The sequence below is a fragment of the Mus musculus genome, chromosome 17 (assembly GCF_000001635.26).
Source record: "Mus musculus strain C57BL/6J chromosome 17, GRCm38.p6 C57BL/6J".
Taxonomy (NCBI): Eukaryota; Metazoa; Chordata; class Mammalia; order Rodentia; family Muridae; genus Mus; species Mus musculus.
The window spans coordinates 56644971-56664968 of NC_000083.6; the positions used below are offsets into that span (position 1 = coordinate 56644971).

Genomic DNA, 19998 nt, shown 5'->3' on the forward strand with positions numbered 1-19998 from the left:
ATAGCAGTGTTAAGTCTTTTTGTTGTTCTAGATGTATTGAGATAGGCTCTCTCTACATAGCCTGGCTGTCCTGAAACTACCTATGTAGCCTAGGCTAACCTTGAACTCAGAGATTCACCTGCATCTGCCTTAAGAGTGCTGGGATTAAATGTATGTGCCCCACACCCATCAAGCATCCTTAAATTTTGTTTGTTTTGTTTTCTTTCTTTTTCTTTTTTCTTTGTTTTGTTTTGTTTTTTCGAAACAGGCTTTCTCTGTATAGCCCTGGCTGTCCTGGAATTCACTCTGTAGAACAGTCTGGCCTCAGAAATCAGCCTGCCTATGCCTCCCAAGTGCTGGGATTAAAGGCATGTGCCACCACTGCCCAGCATTTGTTTTGTTTTTCAAGGCAGGGTTTCTCTTTGGAGTCCTAGCTGTCCTGGAACTCACCCTGTAGACCAGGGTGGCTTTGAATTCAGAGATCTGCCTGCCTCTGCCTCCAGAGTGTTGTGATTAAAGGTGTTAATTACCAACACCTGGCTAAGCAGCCTTAAGTCTTTTTTTTTTTTAATTTTTAAAAAATCATTTATACGAGTACACTGTAGCTGTCTTCAGATACACCAGAAGAGGACATACAGACCCCATTATAGATGGTTATGAGCCACCATGTGGATGCTGGTAATTGAACTCAGGACCTCTGGAAGAGTAGTCAGTGCTCTTAACTGCTGAGCCATCTCTCCAGCCCGCAGCCTTAAGTCTTAAGTGACCTCAATGAATGTATGGTTTTTTTTGTTTGTTTGTTTTGTTTGTTTGTTTGTTTGTTTGTTTGTTTTTGAGACAGGGTTTCTCTGTATAGGCCTCGCTGTCCTGGAACTCACTTTGTAGACCAGGCTGGCCTCAACTCAGAAATCCGTCTGCCTCTGCCTCCCGAGTGCTGGGATTAAAGGTGTGTGCCACCACCGCCAGGCTGACTGTGAACTTTTTTAAATGTTTCTTTTTATTTTGTATGCATTGGTGCTTTGCCTGCATATGTATCTGTTAAAGGTGTCAGAACTCCTAGAGATGGCGTTTCAGACAGGTGTGAACTGCCATGCGTTTGCTGGGAATTGAACTCAGAACCTCTGGAAGAACAGCCAGTACTCTTAATCACTGAGCCCCCTCTCCAGCCTCTAGACTACAAACTCTTGATCGTCCTGCTCCCCATCTCAAGTCCTGGGATGAAAGACCAGTACCACCTCCTCTACCTGGTTTATGGGATCCTGGGCATGGAACCCAGTGTTTTGTGCATGTAAGGCTACTGTACCCCGACTGAGCCCCAGCCTCAGGTAAAACCCTATACCTAAAACCTAGGCAGAAGGGCTAGAGAGATAGCTCACTGGTTAAGAGCACTGGCTTTTCTTTCTTTTTTTTTTTTTTTTTTTTTTTTTTTTTTTTTTTTTTAGTTTTGGTCTTGGTTTTGGTTTTTCGAGACAGGGTTTACTCTGTATAGCCCTGGCTGTTCTGGAACTCACTTTGTAGACCAGGCTGGCCTCAAACTCAGAAATCTGCCTGCCTTTACCTCCCAAGTGCTGAGATTAAAGGCATGTGCCACCACCGCCCAGCTGGCTTTTCTTTCAGAGGAATGAGTTCAGATCCTACCACTTCCATCAGACACCTCACAACTACCTGGAACTCCAGCCCCAAAGGGATCTGATGCCCTCTTCTGGTCTCTGATGTCATCGGCACTCACCTACATGTAGACACACAGACATAAATTAAGACTAAAAAGTAAATCTTTTAAAAATATTTATGTCAGAGCTAGGTGGTGGCAGTGCATTTTTCTTTCTTTCTTTCTTTTTTCTTTTTTAAAAGATTTATTTATTTATTATATGTAAGTACACTGTAGCTGTCTTCAGACACTCCAGAAGAGGGAGTCAGATCTTGTTACAGATGGTTGTGAGCCACCATGTGGTTGCTGGGATTTGAACTCCAGACCTTAGGAAGAGCAGTCGGGTGCTCTTACCCACTGAGCCATCTCACCAGCCCTTTTTTGGTTTTTCGAGACAGGGTTTCTCTTTGTAGCCCTGGCTGTCCTGGAACTCACTCTGTAGACCAGGCTGGCCTCAAACTCAGAAATCCTGTTTGCCTCTGCCTCCCAAGTGCTGGGATTAAAGGCATATGCCACCACTGCCTGGCAGCAGTACAATTTAATCCTAGCAATCGAGAGGCAGAGACAGACAGATCTCTGAGTTCATGGCCAGAGTGGTTACAGAGCAAGTTCCAGGACAGCCAGGGATACATAGAAAAAACCCGTTTTGAAAATTGTGTGTGTGTGTGTGTGTGTGTGTGTGTGTGTGTGTGTGTGTGTCTCAGTGGTTAAGAGCACTGGCTACTCTTGCAGAGGTTCAATTTCCAGCAGTCACATGGTAGTTTACAACCATCTATAATAGGATCTAATGTGCTCTTCTGGTATGCAGGTGTACACACACATAGGGCACTCAAAACCTTAAGACACATAAATAAATCTTTAAAAATATATCTATACCTTAGAAAAATGTAGGGCCAAAGAGGCGGGAACATACAGAAAGCAGAATTGGCTAATCCGTGTCACCCCTGCCTCCCAGAAGACCGCTGCCGCTGTTATTCCAACAGCAGGAAAATTGCCTTCCTGAGTCTGGTGAATAGTGTAGATTATATTCAGGGCTAAATACAAGATACGGTGTTGTATCGCATGATCAGTATGTTACTGTGTCTAAATGGCACGCACCATTTCCTGTTCTGTTTTGTTTGTTTTCGTAGAGTCACCTGACAGGAACACTAGGAGGCATCTTCCACTTACATTCCATGTCTCAGGTGGGGGTACTCATGGTTGAAAATAATTTGGTGAGTACCGCACAGCGTGTAGAGTTACTTCAGAGACTGGGAGAAGTACTCGTGTGTGTGTGGGGGGGGGCGGGGGGGGCGCGTGGGTAGAGGGGAAGAGGGGAGGGAGAGAGCCAGTGACCGGCCAGAGTTCCTGTGCTCTGGGCGGGGCGGGGAGGGGGGACGCGGAGGACTACTGGATGCTTTCCACGAAGCCCCGGGTGGGCATCTGGCTGTGTCAAGCCACTGACCCCACACAGCGAGGGGTGGACAAGGGGAAGCCCCCAGTACCTGGTTCTCAGTCTCTGGCATCTCACACTGGATATGGCAGAGGAGCTGAGAACAGAATGGGGCCCCGGGCTGGCACTCAGCCCCTGAGATAAGTGGAGAGAGGTCAGGGGGAAAGAGGGGTAGACGTGGTTTCCACGCAGGTGAGTGTCTTTAGTCCGAGATTTGATAAACAGAGACAGTCTATGGTTTTAGAGCTTTATTGTAGAAAGGCAGGGGGAAAGAGAGAAGATAAAAAGAGGGGGGGGGGACCAGCCATGGTCAAGAGGAGAGAAGGGGGAAGGGAAAGAGAGAAAGAGATTTAGAGAGTAAGAAAGGTGAAGGCTTAGAGAGAGAGAGGTAAAAACTTAGAGAGAGAGAGAGAGAGAGCTTAGAGAGTAAGAGAGCTTAGAGAGTGAGGAGGGACCAAGCAGCCCCTCTTATAGTGGGCTGCTTATCTTGCTGTTTCTGGGTAACTGTGGGGAGGAGTGTAGCCGGAAGGCCAGAAGCTTGGGACACTGTGCATGTGACTGCTAGCCACATGCTGCTATCGGGGCTGTGGGGGTGGTAGCTTCAACAGGAGCCAGGGGTCCAGGAGACATGATCAACCGCCTACCGTCCCATGTAGGTGAAAATTACCACCACCGGGTCCTACTGGAGTTCAAGACCTCAGCTCCACCGGAGACCAGGCCTCCATCCATCCATCTTACCATCTATCCACCCACCCACCCACCCATCCATCTATCCATCTGCCCATCTGTCTATTCTTCTACCCAACAGACTATCTACCTACCCATTCATCCACTCATCATTCATCCATCCATTCAGTTATGTATCTGTCAACCCATCCATGCATGCATGCATACATATATACATACATACATACATACATATCCACCCTTCCATCCACTCACCCACCCACCCTTCTTTGGGGTGTCCTATGCACAACTCAGTTGCTGATCCATACCCCCAGCCAAAGCAAAACTTTGAAGGTGATTTTCTGCCCCCTCACTCTATGCCGAGTCCTTTTGTTTTCCTCACCCCATGGCCTGTGGGTCTGTAAAGCTGCAGGTGGGCTTTCCTTATGGCTCTCTCCACACTGGGTAGCCATGCCAGTCAACACCATTAACCCTTTATAAGCCAAGAGCTGAGGCAGCCTTATTGGAACGTGAGTGTGTTTGTTTTATGTGTGGGGTGTTTTGCCCGAGTATATGTCAATACCGCATATCAGCACTGCCTTCTGCATGTCAAGGGTCGGAAGAACCAGTGGCTCCCTGGGCTGGAGTTACAGCCTGAGCTGGGAATTGAACCCTGGTCCTCTGCAAGAGCCTCTTTTTATTTAGTTTGTTAAAACAGGGTTTCACACTATAGTCCAGGCTGGCCTGAACTCACAGAGCTCCTCCTGCCTCTGTCTCCTGGTGTGCGCGAGTACTGCCCTGGCCTCCAGCCCATGTAGCCTTTCTGCAGGCAGGGTCTCACATGAGGTCCAGGCTGGTCTGTACTTCATGATCCTCCTGACCCTGCTTCCCATCATAAGCCTGCTGCACTGTCCTGGAAGGACAGGATAACAAGGAGCCGATCTTCTTCTTCTTGTGAGGAAGGTCATGTCAGCCTCCTTGTGCATAATGGGAACCTGGGCAGTGAGAATGGCAGCCAGAATATACCTGCGGAGCCAGCTCCTTCCCTTGGGTGCCTCAGATATCCCTGCTACCCCCACCTCCCATGCCAGCTAACCACAAATGTCTCTTAACAAAGCTATCACAGACCCCAAGAGACTCTGTGCCACCCACTCACTGACCCTGGTCACCTGTCCCATTGCTGCCCTAGGATGCTGCTGCCTACATTTGAAAGCACAGGCTATAGGGAGTGAGGAAGTTGGTTCCTTTGTACTTTCCTTCTGTAGATGTGACAAACACTTCCACCAAAAGCCACTTTGGAGATTAAAGGCTTTACGGAGGTTATACAAGTCACAGAGTGTCAGAAAAAAAAATAATCAAGTAAGGGACTCAGAGCAGAAACTTGAAGCAGAAGTCATGTGGGAATGCAGCTGCTCGTTCATTCTTGCTCAACTGTCCTACATGCCTGAGAGCTGCTGCCCTGGTACTGGGGCCACCCACAGTGGCTGGATCATCCCCTCAGTTAACCTAATCAACACACTCCCCAACATGCATACCCAGAAACCAGATAATCCCTGCCAGGGGTGCCTGGAAGGTCGTCTCCCAGGTGACTCTAGATCCAGTCAGTGACAATTTACACTGACCACCAAGGGCTGGAGAGGTGACTCAGCAGTTACTACTGAGGAGGACCTGAATTCAGTCCCTAGCATCTGTATTAGTTGGGTCACAGCCACCTACAACTTGAGCTGCAAGGAATCCGGAGCCTCTGTAGGCACCTGTACTCACATGTACATACCCCCACACATATACCAGTAATTTTTAAATGTCTTTAAACACACACACACACACACACACACTTCATTACGTCAGACAGCAGGGAACATCTCCCTATAGGACATGTACTCTGTGGTACCCTGGGAAGACCTGGGGCTAGGCAATGACCTTGGCCTCTCCCCACACTCTCTCTGAGGCTCCTCTGTCTCTATGCCACTTCAGGATGTTGGTTGGACCATACAGGGCTGTCATGGTGACTTGAGGCTACAGTGACTCTGTTCTTCTCTTATCTCAGGGCACATTTCATTACATGGAGTACCCCCTGAACCATAGTATGGGGATAGCCTTTTCATACAAGAATCTCCTTGAAGTCATTATGAAACCATACCAGAGGGGGTTTATGGTCCTCTGGAATCAGAAAAGTATATTGGTGTCCTCCAATTCAGGTGAGCCACACCCTGTCGAGGACTCCACCAGTGGGGATGGACATAGACTGGGAACCCCAGGCTTTTGTATATGTGCACGTGGAGACCAGAGGGGTTCATCAATTGCTCAATTATTTTTTTTTTCATTCCACATTAAAAAACAAAACACAAGTTCGTCAAACTTGGGACTTGCTGGTTGGTCAGGAAGTCCCAAGGATCCTCCTGTTGGTGCATCCTTTGCTAGGATTACAAACCAGTCTAGACTTTTACATAGATGCTGAAGGGCTAAAGTCAGGTCTACACTGGGGGGCGGGGGGGGGGGGTTTCTGGGAGGATGGCTCCACTCCCAAGCCATGTGCCCAGCTCCTCAACTGGGGGACTCTAGGTGGGCGTGCTCTACTCCTAAACCTCACCCTAAGCCTCTTTTAGTTAATTTGATACAAAATTTCACTAAGTTGACCAGGCTGTCTTAAGGGGGTAATAGGGGTGGAGGGTAGAGGGGTTGGACTGGGGGAGGGGTCAGGGATGAAGAGTGCACAAAAACACATGGAGTGCTTGACATTACCCAGCCTTGAGGCCGGCCTTTTCTTGATAGACTGTGAAAAGTCAGTCTGAGGCACCCGCTCCTAGAACATGGGACATTTGGTTTTTTTAATTGGGTCCGGTAGTTACTTTTCAGAGCACAATCACCAAAGAGACTCAGAGGGGTTCCATTTCCCTAGAGTATACTAGTCTCTTGTGTTCTGGAAAAAAAAAAAAATCAGGTATCCGCAGAGCTCCTCTCCTTGTTCTTTTGAATAGCAAGGCATAAAACCAAATGGGGCGTAGAGGGAGGCAGTGCAGGGAAGCCCCACCGCAGCGCTGTGGGTGCTCTCTATGGCAACATTTATGGGTCATCACAGTCCTAACTGTCTTCTCCTAGGCCAGATTGTTGAACACGTGCGGCTGATAGATCAGAAGATCTTTACAGACTTAGATGTCGAACATGCCAACATCAACATCTACAGTGTTGCCTCAAGTATGTGGCCAGACTATTTCACGTTGCTCGCTTTTAATCCTGCCTCCCCCTAACCCCACCCCTCCTATTCGTCCCTGTGATTGGCTGAAGCTTTGCCTGTTTGCTTTGAGGCTCAGCAGTATGTATGACTAGTTGGACCGCTGCCCTGCCTGTCACACACTTTGGATGGAAGCTCGGGTCAAGTATGATTGGTTAAGATTCAGCCCTGTGATTAGCCAAAGTGTGATTGGCTGGGGTTCCGCGGCTTCTCAGCTAGGCTGTAGTTGGCCTCTGACCTCTGGCACATTTGCTGATGAGAGGTACCTGAGGTTTACATTTTGTTGTTTTGTTTCTTACATCTGCTTATTTCTTGCCAGGGGTAACTGTGAGGCTATTTGCATGTGTGTCTGGGTTAGTATGTGCAGGTCAAAGAACAACTTACAGAACTTCGGGATCACCTTCTACTAAATGGATCCCAGCAATGAGACTTAGGTCTTCAGGCTTGACAGCAAGCAGGTCACCCCACCCCAATCCATCCCCACCGTTTGCATCTCATATCACCCCTCCTTTTTCTTTCTCTTTCCCAGATGCTTACGAGCTGGCTTTTTTGGTAGCAGAAGATCATCTGTACTATGGAAGTCAGAGTTACATGGGAACCTATGTAATCAAAGTGTGTCTGAGGGTTTGGCTAACGGTGGGATATGAACCTTCCTTCTTAAGCTTGGGTACCGTGCCAGTGAAGTGTCCTTTTGTTTTGAGGCACGGTCTCTCTTGTAGCTAAGGCTAGACCTATATGTAGCCAAGAATGACCCTGGAGTCCTACTAATCACCCTGCCTCCACCCCTGAGTGCTCTGTTGGCAGACAGATGCCACCATGCTCAGTTTGGGGGTATCCTGCCCACGAATCCAAGGCTTTATGTATAGTAGGCAAGCATTTTAGCCACCGAGACCCACCCTACACCTCACAGGCCTTGTAATCAGGACCAGGCCCCAGGTTAAAACCTTAGAACCAACGGGCAGTGGTAATGCACACGCCTTTAATCCCAGCACGTGGGAGGCAGAGGCAGGCAGATTTCTGAGTTCGAGGCCAGCCTGGTCTACAGAGTGAGTTCCAGGATAGTCAGGGCTACACAGAGAAACCCTGTCTCAGAAAAACAACAACAACAACAACAACAAAAAAAAAACTCAAAACCTTAGAACCATAAAGCAGAACAAAGAAAAACAGTGAAATATACATATGAAGCAGCGACAACTGTTGTCGCTCCTGAGAGGGCATGCAAGGTGTGGCCAAGCTCATCCCAAGCCCAAGCCGCATTCTATTCATACACCAAGCAGAATTGACCCGTGGACTCAGGAGCTGCAGAGATCACAATTCATAATATCACTGAACCGATGACCTCAGTTCTATCCCCAAGAACCACAAACTGAAAGGAGGGTATTGACTCTCACCAAGTCGTCCTCTGGCCTCTGCCATGTGTGCACCACACACTAAATGAAGACAATAAAAATGTGCTTGTTAAAGTACTCAGCTAGGCATACTATGCTGGATCTATACTTCATTCACAGTTCTCTGGAGGGTTGACACAGGAGGGTTGCTGTGTTTGTGAGGCCAGCCCAGTGGGCTACAAAGTGAGACCCTGTCCTTTGACACGAGACTGAGAGCAAAGAAGAAGCAATCTGATTTGACCTCCGGACTTGCTTTCCCCACAGCTGCCCCATCAGCCTCTCTGGTCTACACACACAAGCATCTACTTTGAGGACATCGGCATACTGCAGGTCCTCACCCCTGTTGCTGACCCACACTTTGCAGCCTATGACTTCGACAAGTGTACAGTGAATGTGCAGTCCTCTCTCATGGATGAAAAGCTGGCGCTTCAACCATGTAATGTAGGTGACCCATCCCTAGGATCCAAGTCAGTGCCCCGTGACCTTTGTGGTTATGTGTTTCCGGGTTGCTGGTGTCCCGGGGAACCTAGGGCCTCGTACAGTGGAGTAGAATCACCTTTCAGTATGGTACTCCTTGGGCTCATCTCTACTTTTAGCATGGGGAGGGGGGAACTGAAGGAGAAAATCTGAGAGATCCCAGTTCCTTGGGAGGCTATGATAGAAGGATTACAAATTCTTTTCAAGCTTGGACAACTCCACAAGACTTGGTTTTAAAGAAAAAATAATGACCATGGGGCTAAGTGTGTGGCTCAAGGGTGGGTCCCCAATCAAGAATGCCCTGGTGAGTAGCTGGGAGAGGGGACACGAGTGGAGACTATGCATGGCTTATGCCACCGTGCAGGTTCACTACTCAGTATCGAAAGAAACAAGGGAAAGAAAACATCCTGTAAGACCACGATTTCTAGAAAAGTGTAGTGGGGATGCTTGACTCCATAAGGCTCTCTGGGAGCACTGGGTCTGGCTGTGGCTTCCAGCAGACGGAGGAGAAGAGTACCTGCGCAGCACACAGCATCACCCCTCACCTGTCCTTTGCTTCAGGAGACTGGGCTGGGGAACAGTCTTTCCTGCAGCCTGCCATCTCCTCCCCCCACCCCACCCCACCCCCTGCCCCGCACCCAGGTGGAACTTCTGGAAAGCACCATGATAAATACAATGTTTACAATAGACATGAATAGCAAGCTGAAACTGTCTGCCCTCATGATACCCCGGAAGGGCGAGAACCCTACCCCTCTGGTGAGTATGGAGCCAGCCTGCACACTCTCGCCTGGACCACAGGAGGACACTCGGCCTGTCCCCAGATCTTTCTGCCCCACAGGCTACATACTCCACAGTGCTGCCATGCTGTAACCCCAGAAGTTCTTATTCCTCTCTTCTCCCTTTGCCTCCCCCCTCCACATTAATCCTCTTCCTCCTTTTCCTTTTTTTCCTTCCTCCTCCCCCTCCTCCATCTCCTCCTCCATCTTTTCCATCATCCCTTCCTCTTCCTCCATCTCCTCTATCATTTCCTCCATCTCATTTTTTTTTTGTCTCTTTCCTGCTCCCAGTCAGGGTTCTTCCAGCATATTCCCACTCTCCCTCTCTTGTCCCTGCCATTCTGCTGTGCCTCACAGCTCAGTGACCTTTGGGATCTAAGCCTGTAGCTGATAGGCAGATTCCGGGTGACTGACTATGCTGCACCTAGGAGCTTGTGTGCAGAACTGGCTTCTGTTTGCTGAGGGTACACAGGGGTCCCCCCAGTGTCTTGTTACCTGGGGGACAAGTGTCTGTGCATTCTGTTTCAGGTCATGGTCAGCAATCCCCATGCCCTGGGGTTTAAGGCAAACCTCAATGAGTTTGGCAATACGTTTGATGGCAACTCTAAGTACAAACTGGTATGTGTCTGTGTCTGTATCTGTGTGTCTTAGTCTGTATCTGTGTGTCTGTGTCTGTGTGTCTGTGTCTGTGTCTGTGTCTGTGTCTGTGTCAGGACCCTTTACTAAAACCCAAGCACATCCCAGGCACCATTTTTTGCTTGTTTATTTAGTGTTAGTGAGACATAATGTTGCTCTCTAGGCCAGGACAGCCTTGGCAGATATCATCCTGCCCTGACCTCTCAAGGACTGGATAGTGAAAATGGGCCACTGTGCTCAACCCCCCTGTGCCAGCAATGCTGTGCACTCTGAAAAGATCAATCTCCCTTCTCCCTTCTCCCTTCTGACACAGGCCTTGGCTTCTCTTCCGTGAGCAAGACAGGCAGCCACCACCCACACATGCCCTGTCACGAGGGAAGTCAGGGAAGCACCATACAAAGAAATGTTGAGAGCCATGTTATCTGTTCCCCTGGCACCCATCATGGCAGGAGCTTGGACTTGCCTGTTGCTACCTTGGAACACATGGCGAGTGTACATGACATCACCCTGGTAGGCAGGACTTAGCCAAGCCTATACTTCAAGCAACACCTTGGGATATTAAATGTGGAACAGGAAGACCGTTGCAGCTCATGGGGGACACCTAGGACTGGTGTCACTCATGACATAGAACATAGTGGGGCTGAACAGCTGATTGATAGGCCCCCCATGGTGCCCACCAGTCACCCTTTCTTACCAGTTCATCCCAATGGGTTGACATCCGTGTGTCTTGTCTATCTCCCTCCCTCTGTCTGTCCTGGTGTCTGCCCATGCTACCATTTCACAGGATATTGAACTCAAACAGCAGCATCACTGGGGCAACTCAGATTTCAACTTCACTGCCAGGTATGTAACCCAGTCTCGGGGCCCTAGGCTCTCCACACTGATATCTACAGGGGTCCCCAGAGCACAGTAGAAGCGGGGCAGAGCTGCAACATGGAACATGTTGATAAAACATAAACATGTTGATAAACATGTCGGCTTTGGAACATGATGATAAAATTGATCTGAAGTTCTGTGCGGGGTCTGGGCCTGGAGGTCCTTGGTGGTGCGCTCGCCCAGGATGCATGGAGCTCTGGGTTCTAGGCCAGAGCTCAGGTCCTGAGTGCAGCAGCATGTGGCTGTGACTTCAGCGCTATGGAAGAAGGAGGAGCAGGAGGAGCAGGAGCTTGAGGTCAGCCTTGGCTGGAAGCCAGCCTGGGTAGAATGTGTGTGTGTGTGTGTGTGTGTGTGTGTGTGTGTGCATGTGTGTGTGTGTGTGTGTGTGTGTGTGTGAGAGAGAGAGAGAGAGAGAGAGAGAGAGAGAGAGAGAGAGATGTGTAGAGTTAAAATACTTAACAAATCCTTGCACATGGTTTCTTCCCGCCTTAGACCATTTATGTTCCCATGTGTATGAAAGACACACACACAGCCTTATATTCTAAAATGCCTTAAGCAGCACAAGAGCTGGGCAGCTGCCCACCCTCCATGCTGTTAGAATCTACCTCCTACTGATAACCCCATTAGTACTTACTATGTTTCATGTGGGTTGCTCTTAGCTCCATTAGTCAGGCCTCTGGGCCTCGTTGTCTTGGCCCTTAGCCTATGATGGTGCTCTTGTGAGCAAACACAGTGCTCTCGCTCTCTCTCTCTCTCTCTCTCTCTCTCTCTCTCCAAGCTATTGGCTATGGCATCTATATTCACCAGTCAGAATTAACTTGGGAGCAGGGTTTCAGGGGTTACTTGTAGACTCTTTAGAGCAAAGAGTCTTGAGGGCCCCAAATTAGCATTAGAATATGAGCAGTATTAAGCCAACCTACTCCGTGGGTGTGTGTGAGTGTGTGCCTGTATGAGTATATGTTAACGTCTGTGTGTGTGTCTGCATGTGAGTGTGTGTTGTGTGTAAGTGTTATGGTGTGTCTGTGTGTATGAGTATGTGTCTATGTGTGAGTGTGTATGAGTGTGTGTGTGTGTGTGGGGGGGTTGAATCCTAGTCTGTTTTTGGATGCTCTAATAAACAGTATGACCCAAAGGAACTTGGACAGGAAAGGATTTATTTTGTTTACACATTTCAATCACAGTCCAGCTTTGAGCGAAGCTGAATCAGAAAATGAAGTTGGACTAATGTACAGACCATAGAGGACAGCTGCTTTATTGGCTGCTCCTGATGGCTTGCTCAGCTGCTTTCCTCCTCCTCCTCCTCCTCCTCTTCTCCTTGTTCTTTTTAAAAATATTTATTTATTTATTTATTTATTTATTTATTTATTTATTATATGTATATGAGTACACTATAGCTGTCTTCAGACACTACAGAAGAGGGAGTCAGATCTCATGACTGATGGTTGTGAGCCACCATGTGGTTGCTGGGACTTGAGCTCAGGGCCTCTGGAAGAGCAGTTAGTGCTTTTAACTGCTGAGCCATCTCTCCAGTCCCCTCTCCTTGTTCTTTGTCTTCTTTTTGGTTTTTCCAAGACAGGGTTTCTCTGTGTAGCCCAGGCTGTCCCAGACCGCACTCTGTAGACCAGGTTGACCTCAGACTCAGAGATCTGCTTGCCTCTGCCTCCCAAGTGCTGGGATTAAAGGTGTGTGCCACCACACCCGGCTCAGCCTGCTTTCTTATACAACCCAGGACTACTCTCCCAGGGATGGCAACACCCACTTTATGCAGAACCCTCCCATATCCATCACTAATCAAGAAAAACACAGGCCAATCTGATTGCGACAGATTCTCAGTTGAGGTTCTCTCTCTTCATGCCAGTGTCAAGTTGACCAGCAAGAGTAGCCATGACAGATATGATAGCAGGCAGATGGACAAAGGGTATACGATTGAGGGGGTGGACAGATGGATGGCGTGGCAGAATGGGTGAAGGGTTTGTCCCTGTCCCGTTGCAGCATCAAGCGCCATGCCATCTCCTCTGTAACCGTGGACATAGCTGACAAGACACTTTCGTGTGTGGACCTAAAGCCTCTGGTATGTGCAGATCTGTGTTGCCTAACATTGAGTCCTGTGCTAAGTCATGGGAGCAGGTCCCACCACACTAGATAGGCCCTAGTTTGGAAGCAAAATTACAGTGATATTATCTGGTTGCTGGGGTCACTGTTGCCCACTGCCATTCCTTAGAACCCTCTGCGGAAGTTTCCTGAGAATCCTCAGCGGAAGTGCTGTTTCTTACTGGTTATCTCTAGAATCATCTGTGGACAAGTAGAGAAGATAATACTTCTAAGAACAGAGGTTCTCAACCTTCCTAATGTCACGAACCTTCAGTACAATTCCAAATTCTGTGGTGACCCTCAGCCATAAAATTATTTTCATTGCCAGGCAGTGGTGGTGTATGTCTTTGATCCCAGCACCCAGGAGGTAAGGGCAGGTGGGTCTGTGAGACTGAGGCTAGCCTGGTCTACAGAGAAAGTTCCAGAACAGCCTGGGCTTCACAGAGAAACCTTGTCTCGAAAAACAAAAACAAAAAAAAAATCTATTTGTACTTCATAGACTATAATTTTCTTACTGTTAAGAACTGTAATGTGAGGAGAAGGAAGATGGCTGCTCACCTGTACCTGCATGGCATTTTCCATCCACAAGTAGCTATGATTTCACAAGGTTAGAAATATTGGGGTAAAGCTTTTATCATTATCAATTGGCTCTGAAATTATTATGTTGGCATCTTGTAAATTATGATATTATTGATACATAAATCTGATTGGTTAATTTTTTAAAAAAGAATTATAATGTAAATAGTTGTGGAGACAAGTTTGCTAGGGAGGCCACAACCCTCAGGTCAAGTACCTCTGTTCTGGATGCTTCCAGAGTCTTGAAAATGACATGCCTACAAGCAAAAACCTGTGCATGCATTATTGGCAGCTGTATTATTAACAGTGGGAAAAGGTGGGGAAAACTCAGACAAACAGAATATATGACCTGTATGTCAATCACATATTACTCATCAAGGAGAAGGGATACAGGCCGGGTGTGGTGGCCTACACTTTTAATCCCAGCACTTGGGAGGCAGAGGCAGGCAGATCTCTGAGTTCGAGGCCAGCCTGGTCTACAGAGTGAGTTCCAGGACAGCCAGGGCTACACAGAGAAACCCTGTCTCAAAAAAAAAAAGGAGAAGGGATGCAGTGTTTACACAAAGTTACAATGTGCATGTCTGTGCACTTTTGAGGGGAAGGGAAGGGTCAGGTGTTCCCTGGGGACAGTGCTTCAACTTGGGGTGATGAGTCATGCACTGAGAGGCACTGTGTCAGGATCAGGTGTGGGAGCTTGTCCCACTTAGTACCCCAGCACAGCAGGGCGGACCGTGGCTCCTCATGGAGTGAGTGACCACCTTTCTGCCTCGGTTACTTGCAGTCCACGCTCATCTCAGTTGGCTGTGACATGACAAAGAAAATTGTTGTGCAAAAGTAAGTGTAACAGCCCTGGTGCTGGAGGAGGCAGGGTGGGGCTGGCACATCACTATAGCAAGGTGACCTCAGTCCACCTACTTTTATATATGCTTAATGGTTCTATAATAAGTCAGAACCCCAAAACCCTACATCCGTGGAAACAGCCCATCTTGGGTCAGGAGGGAATTAGCCAGCCACAGTGAGTAAGTGTGTGTGTGTGTGTGTGTGTGTGTGTGTGTGTGTGTGTGTGAGAGAGAGAGAGAGAGAGAGAGACTGTATGATCGTGTGGGTGTGAAAGTAGAAATTCTTTCAAAATGCCAAAGTGTCACACCCCTGGAGGTGGCATTACACGTGGTTGTGAGCCCCTCCCCAGTGTGAGCCATCTCTGTAAGCCTCACATTTTCAACTGATTAAGAAGGCTTTGGGATCCTTTCTGGCATCATCATGAGTGCCTGCCCTCCAAAGCCGGGGCCAGCAATCCCAGCTTCTGCCCACCCCACCCCCACCCCTAGCCTGGCTGGTGACCCTCTAGTTCCGTGCCCTGCCGCCACCACTGTCACGTCCCTGAGTCCCCTTTACTGGGTCTGCCCACTTCTCTTCACTACAGCAAGATCTCCGCCTGCACCATGGGAATCCTGAACCCCGTGCAGCTGCAGAAGAACTATACTTACACCATTGAGAAGTAAGTCCCACGCTGCACACCTCCCAGTCCTCCACACCCTGGGAGAGAGACCCCAGGGAACAAGGGTGATTGATTTAAAACTGAATCGGCCCAGGGGCACCTTGCTAGTGGGACGGTTGCTGTGCAGGGGGGCCCTCCCTTCACAAGGCTTCTCCTTTGATATGGCATGTTGCCTCAAAGCGAAGCCTCAGCCACCGGAATCAGAGTAAAACCAAGATCCAGCATTGAAGATGTGGTCCCAAGCTCAATGCCCCACATCTGGGACTCACCCAGGACCCTCTGGGCTCCCACAGGGCCTTCACAGCTCTGCCCTGTGCAGCACACACAGCTTGTGGGCTAGACGCAGGCAGGTTCCACCTCACACCCGCTGCTGTCCTCAGTGGTCGCCCCCCCCCCCCCCCCCCGTCCCGGAATCTTCTGTGAAAAGAGGCCACACTTTGACCAATGCCCTAGCACAGGCTCTCACCATGAGGCCAGACCTCACCCTCTCTGTGTGACCCCTCAGTCAGGGGCCATCAACTGCCACTGAGGCTGAACCTTCACCAATGGCCTCTTGTGGCCTCTCAGTGCCTTCACGCTGTCAGAACCAGCCCCACCTGGGTGACCCTTGCATGTTACCGAGTTTTTGCTGCAGCACAAGGTATGACCTTGGCCGCCTGGAACCTTAGCTTCTGTGTACTGACTCTGAGGAAACACTTCTCAGAAGATTTTTGCCTCCATGATGCGAAAGCCCAGTGGCTTGCTTTTAGCTTGCTTATAGAACCTAGGACCACCGGCCCAGGGATGGCTCCACCCACAATGGGCTGGGCCCTCCCCCATCAGTCTTACCAGACAGGAGTCTGGGAGAAAGAAGGTGGAGCAGGTCAGTCCTGGGCTGGGGAGAGTTCAGTGGCGGTCAGGACTGAGTTCAACTTCTGGAACCTGTGATTTAGAAAATAAACAAATATGAGTTGCCGCGGCTGGCAGCTGGTCATTGTGCGCCTTGTCTCTTCAAAGGGAAGCATACGATCCTATCAACCACAATGGTGAAGCCCAGGATGACCTGATAGTATTTTACGAGTACAAGGACCTGGGCTGCCCGCGCCTAGTCTACTATGACAAGCCGTGGAAACCTGTGGTGGAACTGTAAGGCCCCGGCCGTCCCCTCCCCCTTGGACAAATTCTCCTCCTTGCCCCTCTCTCCTCACTGGCCTTTCACACCAACTCTGGCTGTCCTGAGCTAGCCCCATAGCTGGCTCAGCTACTGAGCCAGAAGCTAAGGCAGCACACCCCCAGGTTGTAGTGTGAGACACACTTCCATCCCCAGGATGCTTCCGCTTGACTTGAGATCCACACAGTGGCCCTCTGACTATTTTTGTTCATATGATGCCAGCCTCTAACCCACTATGTAGCTCAGCCTGGCCTCGAACCACTCCTGCTCCAACCTTCCAGGTACTGTGATGTCTTATGCCACTTTACCAGGATTGCATCTTTTCTTCCGACCCCTTTCTATGCAGTCTGTGGTTTCCTTTCACCCTCTCCACTCCCAACTCCTTCCCCCCACCTGGAGCAATGTTTGAGTTTCCACGATTGGTTGTTGGGTTTTGAAGGATGATTAGGAGTTTGTCAGGCAGATTATGATAATGAAGTCACGGCCACATAGAGACTCAAAGACACTCAGATAGTTGCAGTTGTACATACTTGTGATCCTAGAACTCAGGAAGTTGAGGCAGAATTGGGTTACACAGCAGGATTCTGTCTTTAAAGGAAAACTTTGCTGGGCAGCCGTGGCACGTCTTTAATCCCAGCACTTGGGAGGCAGAGGCAGGAGGATTTCTGAGTTTGAGGTCAGCCTGGTCTACAGAGTGAGTTCCAGGACAGCCAGGACTACACAGAGAAACCCTGTCTCGAAAAAGCCAAAAGAAAAAGGAAAAAAAGAAAATCTTGCTAAAAAGTTGTGTGGAGGCTGAGTACATGCAGACTTTCTCCTAAATATACAGAAATTTGGGCAGTGTATGTGACTGCTTGCTAAAGCTTTCTGGAAGTAGAACTTCTGTAGTTGCTGGAAGCTGTCAGATAAGTAAGTTGCGATCACCTCTGACTATCTAGAAGCTTCAATGACCACGTTGCTAAGAGCTGTCTTTGGAACATGATTCTGTCATGTGACAGTTTTAAGGCAGTGTCTCACTTAGCCTGGTCACAAACTCACTCTACAACCAAGGTTAACTTGGAGCTCCTGCACAGACACCTCCAGGAGTGCTGTGACCACAGGCATGGACCATCAGACGTGGCTTTCCATAGCCTTGAAGCCCTGTCTAGGTTGGCCGAGGACCCCATGAGTGTCCTCCAGTCAAGATGACCCCGTCAGCGTCCTCCTGTAGGGTTGACCCCATTGCTGCCCTGTGGTTGAGCCTGGCAGCCTCACCTTGTGTTGCAGGTGGAAGAATGGGATTGTAGAAGAAATCATGAACGCAGAGTATGTCATCTCGGAGATAAATGGACTAGTCACCTATTCATACTCCTTGACGGCTGCCACTGCAAACTGCCGGTCACAGCCCCAGAACTGGAGCACCTTTGAATCGGATATTGAGAACGAAGAACCGTTCCTCTGGAACAGAGAGGTAGGCGCACTTGCCCCCACTGTTCACTGTCACCAGACTACATGAAACCCTGGCACCTTTGCAGCTGTGTGCCGGTCTCTACCAGTCATCCCATCATATCCCTGTGGTGTTGGAGACTGAAGAGCAAGTTTGAGGCCAGCCTAGGCTTCACAAAAGTCTCTCAGATAAGGTAACTACCACTTAAAAGACTGGTTTTCTGAATAAGATCATACTCCGAGGTCACACAATTCATGCCTAAGCGGTTGGCAAGGCGATTGAATATCCTGCCAGGAGTCCTAGGAAGGGCAGAGGGAGGTTATGAAGCCCAAGACCCTACATACATGGGTTTGCTCAGAAGTTGAGGGGAAGAGAGTATGTGCTGTGTGAAAGACAGAGGCCAAGACCAAGGCCATCGGGAGTAGCACCTCTGTCCTTGTCCCCAGAACTATGTCAGCTGCCACGAAGACAACAAGGACAACCCCCTGCTATGGCCGAATGTCGAGTATCAGGTCTTAGGTGGCCAGACAAACAACAAGATTATTTTTGGCCAAAGAAATGGGATCTATACCTTCCATCTGTCTGTGGTAGATCCATACTACAGGTGAGTCGGGGGGACAATGCCCCTGGGGACCTCAAGGAGAGGTGCGGCACAGATCCTGTGTGCACCTCACTCATCCCAGTGATGGGGAGCTGGGCAGACACAGGAAGGACCTAGAGTTCAAGGCCATCCTTGGCTACATATCTAGTTTGAGGCCAGCCTGGGCTACAAGAGACCTGTGTCAAAACTCACACACAGAGGCAGTTAGCGCTGTAACCACCTCCTAGGGGAGGTTTTGCCTGCTCTTCCTGTTCAGGCTCTCTATCCCCCTGACACTTGGGCTTCTTGCCCTCACTAAAGACTCCCTCCCCTCGCCAAGGCTGTGTGTCCTCTGTGTGACTAACCTTCAACTTCAGCACTTCAGCTTTGTCCTTCCGCCCACCATTGTCCTCCTCTTGGGAAAGCTGAAGACCTGTTAAGAGCATTTTTCTCTCTATCTCTGATGAAATTGTCCTAGTAGTCCCTGGGCAAAACTCCAAAACCAAAGCAAGCAAGCAAGCAAGCCCTAACACCCTCACACAGAGAGATTCAACTGTGTGACCAAAGGATGAGTGTTGCCATCCAGGACCCAGGTTTACAACCTGACAGGCTGTGCCCGCTGTCCCCTGCAGCTACTGCAACCTGAACACCATATTCAGCGTGTACGTGCACGGGGCCTTACCGGTGACGAAGTTCCAACCATTGCTCACCATCCTCCTGATGGTCACCACAACGCTGCTGACTGCGTGGCTGGCCTATGCTATCCCCAAACAGCTGAGGAGTGAGAAAGGCCAGCGACTTCTGGGTTTCTGCTACCAGATACTCCAGCTCTGCCTAGGGGTCTGCTTCTGCACCTGGCTGCGTGGCAAACTGAGACAGTGGCTGCGCCCCAGAAGGGTGAAAGACCAGAACAGAGGCAAGGTGCGAGTTGCCCAGAAACATCCAGAGACATAGGGGCCGCCCTAGACTCAGAGTGCGCTCCAATGAGAGGCCTTTCCCTTCCCCTCCACGTGTGTCCACGTTAGCTTTTGTCCCAATAAATTGTTAACCGTGAAGGGATCAGGTTGCTAAGTGCCAAGCAGGGAGCTACTCCTGAGGCACGCCCCAGCTCCTCATCGGGGAACACTTCTGGCCACGCCCCTCTTTGTCCTGGCTCCCTTTTCTCTTTCCCTTGCTTTCCTAGTGCTGTAGGGGAGGAGCTCAGAAGGGGCGGGCGGGGTCCTCTAGGTCAGAAGCATGAGTAGGGGGTTGGGTGACTCATTCCAACTGTCCTTATTGCTGAGCTGTGGAGTGAAGGCTCTGGGAAAGGATGGGACAATAGTAAATGGCTTACCCAGCAGGAAGTGCTGATATCACGGCTGGGGACTTGGGCCACCTGACTGAAACTTCCCAAGATCACCCCCCACACAGCCCATGGTGATGAAGCACCCTAGGTGAAGAGTCCAAGAGAAGCCTCTTGGCCTACACTGTGTCTGACAACAGGAAAAGTGGCTAGGGATTCATAGGGTGTCCCTGAGAACAGTAAGTCACATGAGCTCACTGGTATTTATTTACTTGGATTTTGATG

General features: G+C 49.4%; 1 protein-coding gene and 1 long non-coding RNA gene across 20 annotated transcripts in view; one reads left to right on the forward strand and one right to left on the reverse strand.

Annotated features, from left to right (window-relative positions):
• Catsperd (cation channel sperm associated auxiliary subunit delta) overlaps positions 1-19486 on the forward strand; it is a 37546-nt gene extending 18060 nt beyond the window's left edge. For 8 of the 19 annotated variants that reach the window (XM_006523433.3, XM_006523436.3, XM_006523430.4 and 5 more), the window contains 15 exons: positions 2758-2841; positions 5773-5923; positions 6825-6920; positions 7487-7593; positions 8610-8786; positions 9465-9578; positions 10127-10216; positions 11019-11077; positions 13103-13181; positions 14559-14611; positions 15201-15275; positions 16272-16400; positions 17692-17875; positions 18298-18455; positions 19064-19486. In XM_006523433.3, the coding sequence (XP_006523496.1) occupies positions 2758-2841; positions 5773-5923; positions 6825-6920; positions 7487-7593; positions 8610-8786; positions 9465-9578; positions 10127-10216; positions 11019-11077; positions 13103-13181; positions 14559-14611; positions 15201-15275; positions 16272-16400; positions 17692-17875; positions 18298-18455; positions 19064-19385 (1878 nt within the window). In that variant the 3' untranslated portion in view covers positions 19386-19486. Of the gene's footprint in view, positions 1-2756; positions 2842-5772; positions 5924-6824; positions 6921-7486; positions 7594-8609; positions 8787-9464; positions 9579-10126; positions 10217-11018; positions 11078-13102; positions 13182-14558; positions 14612-15200; positions 16230-16271; positions 16401-17691; positions 17876-18297; positions 18456-19063 lie in introns of those variants that run through there. The other 11 variants (XM_030249428.1, NM_175350.3, NM_001357897.1 and 8 more) reach the window with 9 other exon arrangements.
• Positions 13179-19118, reverse strand: Gm33461. Its single transcript, XR_385671.3, has 4 exons — positions 18797-19118; positions 16104-16196; positions 15265-15313; positions 13179-14578 (listed from the first exon to the last, which is right to left on the reverse strand). It is a non-coding gene; the product is annotated as a predicted gene, 33461 (long non-coding RNA).
• Positions 19487-19998: the final 512 nt, after the last annotated feature.